The sequence below is a fragment of the Pleuronectes platessa genome, chromosome 9 (genome assembly GCF_947347685.1).
Source record: "Pleuronectes platessa chromosome 9, fPlePla1.1, whole genome shotgun sequence".
NCBI classification, from domain to species: Eukaryota; Metazoa; Chordata; class Actinopteri; order Pleuronectiformes; family Pleuronectidae; genus Pleuronectes; species Pleuronectes platessa.
In genome coordinates this window covers 11,493,119-11,506,515 of record NC_070634.1, presented here as the reverse complement: position 1 = coordinate 11,506,515, position 13,397 = coordinate 11,493,119, and the positions used below count along the sequence as shown (strand labels likewise).

General features: G+C 42.0%; 2 protein-coding genes across 3 annotated transcripts; both read left to right on the top strand.

The window, feature by feature from the left end:
• The first annotated feature begins 928 nt into the window (after positions 1 to 928).
• LOC128447714 (cytochrome b-c1 complex subunit 10) lies at positions 929 to 3,212 on the top strand. The gene is made up of 3 exons (XM_053429994.1): positions 929 to 1,089; positions 2,105 to 2,246; positions 3,025 to 3,212. Exons 1-2 carry the CDS (start codon positions 1,028 to 1,030, stop codon positions 2,223 to 2,225), a joined length of 183 nt encoding a protein of 60 aa, XP_053285969.1. The 5' UTR covers positions 929 to 1,027; the 3' UTR covers positions 2,226 to 2,246; positions 3,025 to 3,212.
• Positions 3,213 to 3,532: 320 nt separating this feature from the next.
• On the top strand, positions 3,533 to 13,016 carry mbd3b (methyl-CpG binding domain protein 3b). 2 transcript variants are annotated; one of them, XM_053429993.1, is made up of 7 exons: positions 3,533 to 3,670; positions 6,662 to 6,821; positions 9,430 to 9,567; positions 9,657 to 9,747; positions 10,258 to 10,435; positions 11,443 to 11,595; positions 11,797 to 13,016. In XM_053429993.1, exons 1-6 carry the CDS (start codon positions 3,657 to 3,659, stop codon positions 11,588 to 11,590), a joined length of 729 nt encoding a protein of 242 aa, XP_053285968.1. In that variant the 5' UTR covers positions 3,533 to 3,656; the 3' UTR covers positions 11,591 to 11,595; positions 11,797 to 13,016. The 2 variants fall into 2 exon arrangements, with proteins under 2 accessions (XP_053285968.1, XP_053285967.1); XM_053429992.1 differs by lacking the exon at positions 3,533 to 3,670 and adding an exon at positions 5,320 to 5,648.
• Positions 13,017 to 13,397: the final 381 nt, after the last annotated feature.

Sequence of the window (13,397 nt, the reverse complement as noted above, 5' to 3'; positions counted from 1 at the left end):
TTTTCTTTAGCCATAATCATTAATATTACAAGATCAATAAAGTATTCTGAAGTTTGTGGATTTATTCCAAGGGAAGATCTGACTTGACGTCATTCAGTATTCTGTAAAACTTCCTATTAGGCAGCAAGTTAAATGCGAAAAATGTATCTTTGGGGGAATCTTATCTTTACTCTCCAGTCATGACAAGACACAGATAGCAGAAAAGCACCCCCGACCACTGCCGGAGCACAAAGTTAACACAAACCTACTATATTATGATGGGAAGTGTTGAGTCTACGTGCTGCGATTTGGTTTAATATAAGAGAGCAGTGATAAAACACTTGCTTCCTCCAACTTTTTGTCATATCTTTGTTGAACTGAATTGATGTGACTATTGAGTGTTAAATCCATTCACTGGTACACAGCCCTACATCATGGGGAGTGAGGACACTGACACCTGCAGGGTCCTCACAGTGCCTCACTCAATTTCTTTCTTTTTTAAATATATATAAATATATATAGTTGAGAACTGTCTTGTATATAACAGTAATGTAGCAATAAATGTGCCATTTTTAATAACAGATTATACCTTTTCCAATGTCTGGCTTTTGAATATTGTATACATAAAAAGGAAAATAAAGGAAAACATTGTAATAAAGGGATTACTGTAGTGCGGAAGATGAATTTGTTCACATTTTCTATTGCTGGCCGCCCAATAAATAACTAATGCACGTGTCAGCTTTATGAATATGAAACTAATGCACCACATTCAATCCAAGCAGACATACCAGCTAAAACTATTGATATCATGAAGTCAACATGGCGCAGGACTGGAGTATTAATTGTAGGCGGATGGCTGCCAAAGGTCTGTGTCGTAAACACAGATTTTTTTTTTTTTTTCAGAGTGTGGCCTGAAACGACCCTGAGCTGCCGCACGCACGCACCGCGCAGCTCATTTGAGTCAGGCGTCAGAAGAGCCAGCCCGGGGTCCTTCAGAGCTGTCAACACTGCCTGGAGGGAAGCAGTGCGGCGGAGAGAGAAGGTCAGGATGGTCCAGAAAATACTCAATAAGTTCGTCGGTGCCAAGTACATCACTATACTGAGGACGTGGTGAGTTACGGCCACAACACGGGAGCAAACCAGCACTGGAAATGGATTTTTTATTTATTTTCATCGTGCTGTAAACAAACAGGCGACGCCCCCGTGTCCTTCTGCATGAGGTTTATCAGTCGACATTAGCTTCTCCTGCCTGTTTATGTCCTATTGACTTTTCTAGCTGCACTAGTTAGCATCGCTAGTTAGCGTCCCCACGTTAACGAGTGAACAACCAGTGAAGGAGACGCGTTATATTTATATGGTCGTGCAGGTTTCTAGTCAGGCACAGCTGTCTCTGACCTGTCGAACATTTCAACCCTAGTTTGGCACAAACAACTGTTTGTCAATAAACTTGTCCCCTGAATCATCATTTGATTGATGTTTTATAACCTGCAGGGAGGTATAAGTTACAGTATGAGTATCTTAAAAAAAATGTAGATTTGATTATAAAGTATTAAAATAGTCTAATAGATGCATTCTCTTTTAAACAGCTGTTTGTTTCTGTATATTCATACTGGCAGCACAGTGATCTCACTGACCTTGCAAAAAAGTAGGTCACCCATTGCTGACTAGACATTGATAAAGATTATGTAATCATTAAAGGAAAAGGATTCTTAATGATCAGAATCCGTTTTGATTAATGTCAGATTAGTTCATACTTTTGTCAGCAATTTATTAGATGTTTTTCTTTTTTTTTAAATACACGGCTGGATGGATAAATGTTTTTTTTTTTTATTCTGATCGTCAGTAATCACCAGCAACATAAAGTATGAGATTTGCAACCACTGAATTGCATTTCCTGAATTTAATTTTCTTCAGGAAATTAGTTAAGATTTTTAAAAAGTCTTTTGAGGTTTGTGTCTAGACTCAGAAGAATTTGAACCTAACGAATGTCATTAGAAATACTGTATATTTTGCTAAATAATCATGCTTACGAGAAGCAGTTATGTGGTTTATATACTTGCATTATAGTTGATTTATTGTGTGATTTATTGTTTTATTTATATGTCACGTGTTATCTTTCTTCTAGGATACCTAACATGGTTGCCTGGGGAACAGTGGGCGGTGTGGCACTGATCAACTTCACAGACTGGCGGTTGTTTCTAGATTATGTGCCGTACGTTAAAGGGAAGTTCAACGAGGATGAATAAAGTCTCGCATAACTCTACAATGTGAGTCCACTGCCAATGTGACCAGCACGTGTTTCATTTTTGTGGCCCACTTTGTTTAGTTGGATTGCTTGTTAGCTTTAGCCACAACCATGCACTCCAGATAAGAAAGCGACAGGTGTAGACACAGCGGTGGGGACCATGACAGGTGCTTAACTGCATCTGCGCAGACAGTGAGGTCAGAGATGCCTCAGACATCTGCAGTGTTTAACTGTTAACTGTTCATCTGACAGGCTTTTTGCTTCTCTCTAATCTAGAGCTTTACTAAATCAGTGAATGGCAAAGAAAAAAAAAATGAAATAAAACTATATGCCTTTAGCAGAATTCAAGTGTAGTGAACTATACTGATGTTGCAATTAAATCTTGATTAAAATACTGAAAGGATGAGTAAATAAGTATGACTGTACATTATCATTATTGAGACAATACTGTGGATATCACAATTAGTGTTTTCTTATATTTATCAGATAAAGTATCAGTATAATACAATATTATGACCTATAAGCCTTACAGTATCCATTATATCATTGATATAATTACAGATATTATATTCCTGTTGGTAGTTTCATATCTCTCTGCCCCCACCCCCTGAAACCTTTGGTTGTGGTTCCACCAAAGCCTGTTCACTTATATCAGATGAGGAAGTTTGTGAAGAAGGAAACAGGTTCCCAGCCTTAGGGACAGGAAGGATGTGCTTCTTATACATTCAAACTGATTTGTATTTTGATGTACATTTTGTTTTATTTTTGAACTAATGACTGGGCTGTGTCTCCGCCTGCAGGACCAGAGCTTGGGAATGGGCATACTGTATATGGGTGGATTGCTTGCAAATCGAAAAACTTAACTAGGACGACCCTGGCTCAGCCATCAGTCACCGGGGACTTGTTAGGAAGGAGTTTGGACGTCGGGATGCAGTCTGGAAATTAATTTTCCATTATTATTAAATGTGAATAAAGCTTTAATGTTCTACATTGTGTCCATTTTGTCTCCCTCAAATTTCCAACTGGCCATGCAATTTCTAAAACTGTGTTTAAATAAATAATTTTTTGTATGAGGGGATTTTGAAGAGGTGGTTCTGTAGATGTGATATATGCACACTATTCATGATTGTTTGTACTGTCAAAATATTGTGACATATATTTTATTGAAGACAATGCATTTGTAAAGTATCTGAATATATACTTCACCAATAGTGCATGATTGCAAATATGGAATACAAAGTAATAACAAGCCTACTTCTGCACACTGAGGCCATTTTCAATCTGACATTAGGCTCATTTTTTTTGGCAGGCTGCGAAATTTGCGTGGATAATGTCTTTCATTTCTCCCATCGAAGGGGGAGGGGACTGAAAGAGGAGAGGGGAGAAGGGATTTAACATAGCGAGAGGGAGAAAACGAGATAGTGTCTTCAAGATGGATAAAAACGAGTAAGTACACCATCATTAGGGCGAGAAACCCGCGGACAGAGATGTTTGTAGCCGTTGATAAGTGGAGGGTCGTCTGCATAACAAAGTATGTTTATCATCGATCAGACTAAGAATGCTCTCGGTGGTCTCGCAGTTTTTGGCAGACAGCAGCGCTGTGCAGCCGGGATCTGTGTGTGTGTTTTCTGTTGCCTCTCTGTTGTCTTTATTCTGCCTCATATCCACAGCTAATGTTGGACCGAGCATGGAGTCGGTGCACTGCGTCGACAGGTTTGTATTCCGTCGTGAGGTTTTTAAGCCTCGGTCGCAGATCGGATGTTTCCTGCACCGCAGCTTAACAGAGTAGATGTGTGACATGCTGCCTTAAAATGGTGTCTGTGTTTAATCGATGAGCTCCACTCGGTTCATTCATAAAAGCCGGCTTCAGACTGCCGGCTGACATCGGTGGGGATTGTCGAGGTGAAGCGGCTCCGCTCACCAACATGAACTTTTTATACATTTTTTTCCACAGTTCGAAGCCGCTGCAGGTGAATGTTTATATTTTTTACTACATCCGGCTATTTGAATGATTCCGCTACACGTGTGATCGTTGTCACCGCATCTGTGTGTCGTCGCTATTTACGGTCTATTTGCAGCTGCAGCCTGATTTATGTTTCCCCATAGGTTAACGTCGCTGTGCAGGTAGCACTCTGCGTCAAGCTAAACAGGAGATATTTTAGCACTTCCTTTAGGCCATTTCAGAATAAAAGACCAAGACTCAAAATAGGCCTTGAGGGCATTACATTCTGCCTGACCCCGTTATGTTATTCAGAGATTAATCCAAAGAGTTCAGACGGAGAAATAAAACCCTAAACAAATGTTTCAAAGTATTGTTAAAATATTTCAAATTCAACACATTAAATGTGACATGTAATTGACAACTGAAGATACTAACTTGAATGTCTTCCTATGTCCACCATTACATTTCAAGCTCAAATTGATTCAAAGTGACATAATAAAATATGACTAGATATATCATTATCAACTGTTTTAATTCACCTAACCAAATTTGCTTTAAATCCAAGTCTATTATTGAATTATGTAAATAATCTTACACATCTTCTTTAGACTTTTACATTCAGATATTAAATTGGTGACTTTATGAAGTTGTCTTCTGGGTCAAAAGTAATTCAAATGATTGATGTGGTTGCAGTTCGGTTTTAAAACCTCGATGACATTTTTTTCTTGCATAATTATACTTTTCTGCACATTTTTCTTAACACTTTTATGGATGAGGTAAATTTCTCTAAGATGATATCGAATTTGCATGGTACATCAACGACATTAGACGACAGGAACTTTATCTTTAATCTTCGTGTAATGCCATAACCCACAAGAATGTGGCTCATGATGACAATACCTGCTTGTTAATCTGCTTCATGTCTCATCATATGTGTCCTATGCGCTAAACAACAAAGCAAACACTTGGCAATTAAAACACCATTCAAGATCTGATTCGTGAGGACTAATGTTTTCTTCTGAAATCCAACACCCAGTGACTTCCCGTCGCTCACGCTGTCTTCACGCAGCGGCGACGTCCCGTGTTTATCTCGCGGATGTGGCCCTCGCGGCCGCTTGAGCGAGGCGGGGTAGTGATGCGGCCGAGGTTCGGCGGCGGAGCAATCTGCAAAACGACAAAGGGAAGAGGAGACGTCGCTGGCGGCTGACAGAACTCGTTTCGGGGACGCATGTTGTAATATGGTCGAAACAAAAGCGTGAGGAGCGATAGGCCTGTCCTTCTCCTCTAAAATAGACCGACAGCTACACTTAAAAAAGCGGCGTCGCTTCCCGCTGTAACTTGTTAGTGGATTAATAGGCTGCTCGCGTGGGAAATGGAGAAGAAAAGGTGGGATTGCACTGCTCTCCCCAAGGGCTGGAAAATGGAAGAAGTGACCAGAAAGTCGGGTTTGTCCGCTGGAAAAAGCGATGTCTATTATTTTAGGTACTAAAACGAACCGGGGGGCTCGTAAAGAGAAACTTTCTGTGGGGGGGAGGGGGGGGGCAGGAGGTGTGTGATGAGGCGGGCTGGCGGCGGGTGGCGGGTCGGTATAAAGTTTGGGGATGTGAGGGAGGAGGCGGAGGGAGAAGGAGCCGGGCTGCGAGGCCAGACAGGCCGGGCTCCTCTCGCTGCCGCCGCCGGGAGGAGGAGCGTGGTGACCCGGGTACACTGGCAGCAGCTGACGAGGCCTCTGATGACTCATACAGAAACCAACTCCGTGTCATTACCCGTCTTGTTTTTTTTTGTTTTTTTTAATGATCTGCCATTGACGTGAATGAACAACGCCAGATTTGTTTTCATTTAGCAGAGGAGAAGAGCAAGATGAGGAGCAGAGGCAAGAGAGGGGGGAGGCGGGTCGGTTGTATAGTCTGTGGTAGGCGAACTGTGTTCAATCCTACTGCTGTGTACTGTGCCGTGTGGTGATGTAACACACATCTGCATGACGTCCTGGCACGTGTCCACCCGCAGCTGTGTTGCCCGTTGCTCGGGTTCCAAAACAAACCGAGAAAGATGCTGTCGCTCCCGCCCGCGGAGCCACAATGTCTCCATCCCGACATGTGTGTTGATATTGTCATGTTTACTCACAGACGCCCAGAGGTTATACATCGTGTTTGATATTTCTATAAACTCATGTCTGCTCCTCATGCTACCAACGAGCTTTTAAATGGAGATCAGGGCCTCAGTATTTTTAAGATTGCTTCCATTTCGCAGCGCGGTGTGACGTGGTTTCAGTTTCATCTCATTTGGATGTGCTCTGGTTGTGCTCTGACTTGTTGCATGTTGTTGTTTCTTTTCTGTCTGTTGTGCCTTCATCCTTGTTCAGTTGTCTGTGTGGTTTTGTGTGTCTGTGTCTTCTGTTCTGCTCTGACCCGTCTTGTACTTGTGGCTACATGGTGACGATTGTGGTGAGGGTAATGGTTTTTCTCATGTCCTGTCCACTGCCTCTCCTCCACCAGTCCGTCTGGGAAGAAGTTTCGGAGCAAGCCTCAGCTGGCCCGTTACCTTGGCAACCAGATGGACCTCAGCTCCTTCGACTTCCGCACGGGGAAGATGCTCATGAGCAAGCTGAACAAGAACCGCCAGAGGCTGCGATACGACAACAACAACCAGAACAAGGTGAGAACAAACTGACCGTGAGACACATCGGATGCCAGTGACACCTGTTCAGACCTGGTGTTAACATCCAACCTGAGGGATCCGATCACTAGTGGACAGATCTAGGTTCAGGTCTCAATGACCACATTCAGACAGACGTGTTCTGGGAGAAATGTGGCAACATTCTTCTTGCTGTGTGAGATCATCCTGAGCCACATATGAGGGACCACTCACTCGGCTGATGTCTCTATTTTCATGCTTCTCGGTATCCATACACTGTTTTGCTTGTAGCCACGTCCACAACAACAACACTGACCCCCACATAATGGCTGATACTTCTCAAATTGGTGAAATCTTTCTTCACAGCTGTTACACAAGTTTCATCCAGCTCCTCCTGACTCTACTTTTCCTCTCTCTTGCTCGGGCTGACAGTCGCACACATCGTCACACACATCGTCACACACATCGTCACACACACAGTGAAATTGGACGCATCTATAAACTCGGACTGGGTGAAAACAACATAATTTAGTTTTCCCGATCATAAATGTTGTGATTATTTGCATATAGAGCGGGCAAGTGAGATCCGGTCAAGAGCTCTTACATTAGCAGATTAATTTCAATGTCAGGTGTGAACATGTACTTAGTGCTGACCACTTGTGTTCAGATGACGGATGTTTAATACCAGGTCTGAACAGGACCTATGTTCATATTACACTCTGTTTACTATATAGTGACCATGCAACTTCCCTCTGTGGATCAGAAAGTCATCAATGGCGTGGACCAATACTTTAATAGATGCAATAATAAGTAATGTAGCAGAACTACACCTAAACATTTGAATTTACCGCTAGTTACAGAGTAAAATATTAAGTGAGTGAAGCCATTGCAGACATTGCCTCTGGAAAATGTGGAGACAATCAGTTCAGGACATTTTCCGGAGTTGCTTTTCACACATGAAGAACGCAGCGGGAGATTGTCTGAGTCAGTCTCCTTCACAACAGCAGGAAAATGTGAGAAACATTCAGGCGAGGAGTGTAGAGCAGGAGGCAGAACATAAAGTGTCAATTCTGCTGCCTAAAAGAGTTGTTTTTGTTAACATCACATTGACTGCAGCGTTGGTTCTTATGGACTCTTCTTGTCTTTTCAGTTTTTTATATCTTTTTGGTGTCTCCTACGTGTATGAAACCTCCTTTTCATCCTTAGATGTTTGTATTCTTTTTGTTGAGCTTTTTTAAATTTTGCGTACGCCCCGTGTTATAAATGTCATCAGCACCCCCACTCTTTCTTGGAATTTATGACATTTTCCTGCTCTGTTCTCTCAAGGGCTTCTCAAGTGTTTACGAGGGGAGGCAGGAAGGTTTTCGGAGAGATTGTCGGGATCAGCTGACTTACTGTATATCTGCGTCCTTGCATACAGCCCCTTTGGAAAGTTTCATGAGTGTCTGGAATTCAGCTCATATCTGAAATCAGCATAAGTGAAAGAAGGAGCTATTTTGTACACTGCCTTTACTTTCAGCAGGTGGAGTTGTGTTTAACTCTAGTTGGAAATAAGGGTGTCACGATACCAAAAATTCAGTAGTCTGTGCCAATACCAGTAAAATAACACGATTCTCTATGACAATTTCGATGCCACGGTAACAAAAAAACGGATTTTCTAAGATTCCATGTACTTGAACTTGAAACATGAACTTCTTTATTATTTATTCTTTGGATGTTGTTAATGTGAATCAGATCTCACCTTGAATTCTTTAAACATATCAGGATGACGGACTTTCAGGTGCTTTGCTAAATTGGAAGTATTACCTCCCTTGCTCTGCAGATCATAGTATCATCGTTTGCATAATGGCTTCTGCGCATTAATGATAACGCCACAGTCATATTAGTACTTCCCTAAACAACTCTTTGTGCCTTTTTTATCAACAAGTCGAGGTGGGGCGATCGCTGCAGTTGCCATCTTGGTTTTCTGAATGTAAACGTCGTCTGGAACACTCTGAAGCGTATACTGCCATCATCAGTTCCGGAAGAGGCGCAGCACCGATGCTATTGCTAATGCTAACAGCTGGCATCGGCGCTCATGGTGCTTACGGTGCTTCAAAACAATGGGCATCGTCTGTGTTTTTGTTATTTTAGCATCGAAAGGTATCGTAAGTATCGGTTCTCGTGACATCCCTAGTTGGAAAACATGGTTTTAGTTTCAGCTCTGCAGGTAAAATGTTCAACGTCAACAAGAAACAATCATTTAGTGTCAATACAGGTGAAAATCTTCTCAGGCTGATTGTAGCTGGTGCCATATTTGAAACAGCTACAAACCAGAACCAGAAAGGCTCTAGTGTAGAAGGAGGTTAACATATAATGAAAGTAGAACTTGAGAATAGTACCGTTACTTAATAATATTCAATTCCATCCAAAAGTGGCTTTTATATGTTTTTCAAACACGCAGTGAGCCTTGGTTTTACAGGGCCACAGTCAAACCAGTTTATTTTATTTACTGGTTCACTTCAGTCAACTCTTAAATCCACACACACAGCAAAAGCTTTGTTCTCCTCTGAATGGCAACATGTGGTCTTAAAATAACCTGGTGCACATGTATTTTCTCTCCTGTCCATCCTGCCCTTGGGTCTTTAAGGGAAAACCTGACTTGAACACATCACTGCCAGTCAGACAGACGGCCTCCATCTTTAAGCAACCTGTTACCAAGGTTACCAACCATCCCAACAACAAAGTGAAGACGGACCCTCAGAAAGCCGTTGAACAGCCCAGACAGGTACACAGCATCGGTCCGTTACAGTTAACATCTTCCCACATAAACCTGAGACGTGTGTTTTCTGACTGTCACTGGTTTATTGTTCACAGCTCTTCTGGGAGAAGAAACTCGGCGGTCTTAATGCTTATGACATCGCAGAGGAGCTGGTGAAAACAATGGAACTGCCTAAAGGCCTGCAAGGTAATAACACCAATTACACATCGTTTATTTAGTGTGTTTTAATATAATTGTTTAATAAAATGTATTCATAAGGGACCATGTACAATATTAAACAGAAATGCTGCACCAGAGTAAGCATGAAGCCATGAGCATATAAGAGTATTAAAAACACAAGGATGTTTGAATACCAAGTCAAATGAGTATTACAGAGTTAAGCAATGCTTTTAGAATAAGGAGTCGGAGGCGGCCTATAGCTCACCTGGTCAGCTGGTGCCCCACAGACGGAGGCTTGAGTCCTGGTGCTGCATGTCTCCCCAGCTCATAGTTGTCTTATCTAGGCTAAATACTCTGAAGCTGTATTTTAAACAGAGAATTCATGAAAATATAGTCAGTCGTTACAGATTCAAGTAGCTTTTATCAGATTTATCAGAAACAGTTGTTTATATGATATCACTAAATCCGAGTGCAGTTTTAAGAAACGTACATGTTTAAAAAAAATAAAGTCTGACAATTATTCGGTTGTTTTTCTAGGGGTTGGTCCCGGCTGCTCAGATAAGACTCTATTGTCGGCCATTGCGAGCGCGCTTCACACCAGCGCCGCTCCCATCACCGGCCAGCTGTCTGCAGCTGTAGAGAAGAACCCGGGAGTGTGGCTCAACACGGCACAGCCGCTATGCAAGGCTTTTATTGTCACCGATGAGGACATCAGGTGGGCGGTCACCGAACACAACTCTACACGTTTGACATCTGTTGGAATGTGGGACAAGGAAACCGTTGTGTAACAAATTGTGATCTTGTTCACTGTGATCGAAGAAGCTCACTTGTGTATATTGACTGTCATCTGTTTTTGTTGTCAAAGCGAAACAACCACATAACTATAATGGAAATCACACTTCAACCAAGGCCCAACAGTCCACTTAAACTCCACACTACACAAAATCCGTCTTGTTTGTTGGGACACAGCTCTGAACATTTTTGAAGATATATATTAACAGTTCTGCTGAATCCACATTTTCTCAGCTACACATTTAGGGTTTGGGGCCAAAACTCTTGTGGTTTCTGTTCCCAGCAAGGATTTGGTTGCCCGCAGGTAGACAGTCTGTGTGAAACGCAAAAGAGGTGGAACACATTGACCAAAGTCAACTATAACCCTTAATTTGATTTGCATTCATATGCCGATAGCTGTCCATAGAATTCAGCCAAAATGTTGTCTGGACCTAAAACAAAAAGTATTGCTGTTTGTGTTTTGGGAGGAGAAACGTAAGTTTTTTTTTTTTGCCCAGATATCCGCTGTCTACACAGGTGCAATTGGTGAATATGTCTAAACGAAAACAACTCCACGTTCATAAAAGTGATACAACTTCCTGGGTTTGTCCCTTAGTATGGATCTGTGCTAAAATCGTATGAATGATTTCTTGGCCCATGTTGTTCCATCATTCTGAGTTTCATGGAAATACATTACAGAGGTGAAATTATACCCTCCTAAATTGAGTTAAAAAGGCAAAGAAATAATTTAAATATCTGCCAAATTTGAAAAATAGTATTTGTCCAAAAGATGACAGGGTTGTCTCTGTTTGAAAATGTCATGATTCCATAACAAGTGAACCGGCTCTCTGTAAAAACACACCCAAACCATATGCTGTGTGCTGATTCGGTGGTCGTTATGAGCAGCTGTAACTGCCAACTGTAACAGCTTCCTGTTGTGTTTGTGTGTAGGAAACAGGAGGAGCTGGTGTACAGCGTGAGGAAAAGGCTGGAGGAGGCGCTGATGGCTGATATGATGGCCCACGTCGAGGAGTCTGCTAACGAGGGGGAGTCTCTGAAGGATGAGGGCAACAGCAGCGAGGACATGGAGAGCGTATAGCACAGGTCGGTCAGGGGACGATTACATGGCACCAAATAAAATAACGGAAAATGTATAAAGTTGTAATTTTATTCCACTTGCGACACAGAGGACAATACATAAAAACGGAATGTATTTTTCGGTTTCTACTTCTGTTTCTTGCCATTTGCTGAGTTTAAATGATTTTATTTGAGATGTATCCTAATTGTTGATATCTTTTCCTTTAGGGTTTTGTAAAGCCTGGTTCGGTTCATTCAACGGCTCTACATACATACACACACACACACACACACACACACACACACACACACACACACACACACGACAATGAAGAGTAGGAGCCCTTCACCAGTCCAGCCATGAAGACCCCTGCCCTTGTACCAACTTAAACCTGATTCCCTCCAGAACAGCCTAAAGAACTGAGTCTCTAATGCGCCCATTCATCATTAACTCCTCTGGATGGGATTCGCTGACTTCAACGGCCATGAAAATATCCTCAATGCTTCTTTTTTAAATTGACTTCCGCTGAACTGGCAAATATTCTTAACTTATCTACAGTGTCAAATTCCATTTTTGATGATCATGTGCATACTTCTTAGTAGAAAGCTTTGAGAGGGTTTGTAGTTTTTGCGACAATCAGGTCATATCCAAACATTTTATGTCAGCAAAGGGTTCATTTGGGTGTTTATGCTTCTTTTCTGGGCAGATTTGAAATGACTGTTTTGTATTCTTGGCTCGTCTCCCTCTTAATTTCCATGATGCACTTCATGCATAGTTCAATAAGACGCACAGAGAGAGCCCTCTTTTCGAGGGTTTGAGTTCACTTGAATCAGCTTCAGGGCCAAACTGCAGATGTACTTTGAAGCTTGTGTTCATCCGGCAGAGGGGACAGTCAACTTTTATATTGTTACCTCAAAGAAAGGTCACCGTGTGAGTCACGTTCAGTACTGACCAAATAGGAAGCGCGTCATTTTTGAGAAGCGTTGAGGTCTTTGACTTTTGTCTGTATTTGAAATCATGATGAGCACAATAGAGAAGAAATGACTTGAAACCTCTTTCTGTAGTACAGCTGTTACTGTTTTTAACTCATCATCATGTATAAATATATATATATATATACGTAGGTGCTGAGTGATGTTGGTAAACACTGCTGTTAGGTGCCAAGGCTTTGTTTCTGTGTGTCAACATTACCACACACACGTGCTGCCTCCTCGAAAAACACATGCGCAAATTTGGTGACAGCAAATGACAGATTATAGTTTTAATGTCTTTTCATTTATTATCAGAGTAATAATAGTTTATTTTATTCTGTCTCCCTGTATGTCAAAGCTTGATGGTGAATAATTTGATTCACGTTATTAAAAATTCCCTTTTCGATATCAGCAGGCTGATTGCTGAAATGAATTTGATTGTATTACTTATTAAAATGAGTCAGTATGTCCGTAAATCTGCTGTTTTGTGTTTTTATTTTCTCTCTTAAAAATGTCTCTTTACGTTCACCATTTAATTTCCTCTACCAAGGTTTGTGTTTGAGGTGGTTCGGGCATCTGGTAAGGATGCCCACTGGGCGCCTCCCTTGGGAGGTGTTTCAGGCACGTCCAGTGGGGAGGAGACCTCGGGGAAGACCCAGGACTAGGTGGAGAGATTATATCTCAACACTGGCCTGGGAACGCCTCGGGATCCCCCCGTCAGAGCTGGTCAATGTGGCCCGGGAAAGGGAAGTCTGGGGCCCCCTGCTTGAGCTGCTCCCCCCGCGACCCGACCCCGGATAAGCAGATGACGATGAGATGAGAGATGAGGTTTGTGTTTGTGTTTGTTTGAATGTCTT

Excerpts from the sequence above, each read along its gene's own strand:
- LOC128447714 (XM_053429994.1), top strand. The coding sequence starts at position 1,028 with ATGGTCCAGAAAATACTCAATAAGTTCGTCGGTGCCAAGTACATCACT. Across the intron at positions 1,090-2,104 it reads ATCACTATACTGAGGACGTG|GATACCTAACATGGTTGCCT; the intron begins GTGAGTTACGGC and ends TCTTTCTTCTAG.
- mbd3b (XM_053429992.1), top strand. The coding sequence starts at position 5,539 with ATGGAGAAGAAAAGGTGGGATTGCACTGCTCTCCCCAAGGGCTGGAAA. Across the intron at positions 9,568-9,656 it reads CCGTTGAACAGCCCAGACAG|CTCTTCTGGGAGAAGAAACT; the intron begins GTACACAGCATC and ends TATTGTTCACAG. Across the intron at positions 9,748-10,257 it reads ACTGCCTAAAGGCCTGCAAG|GGGTTGGTCCCGGCTGCTCA; the intron begins GTAATAACACCA and ends TTGTTTTTCTAG.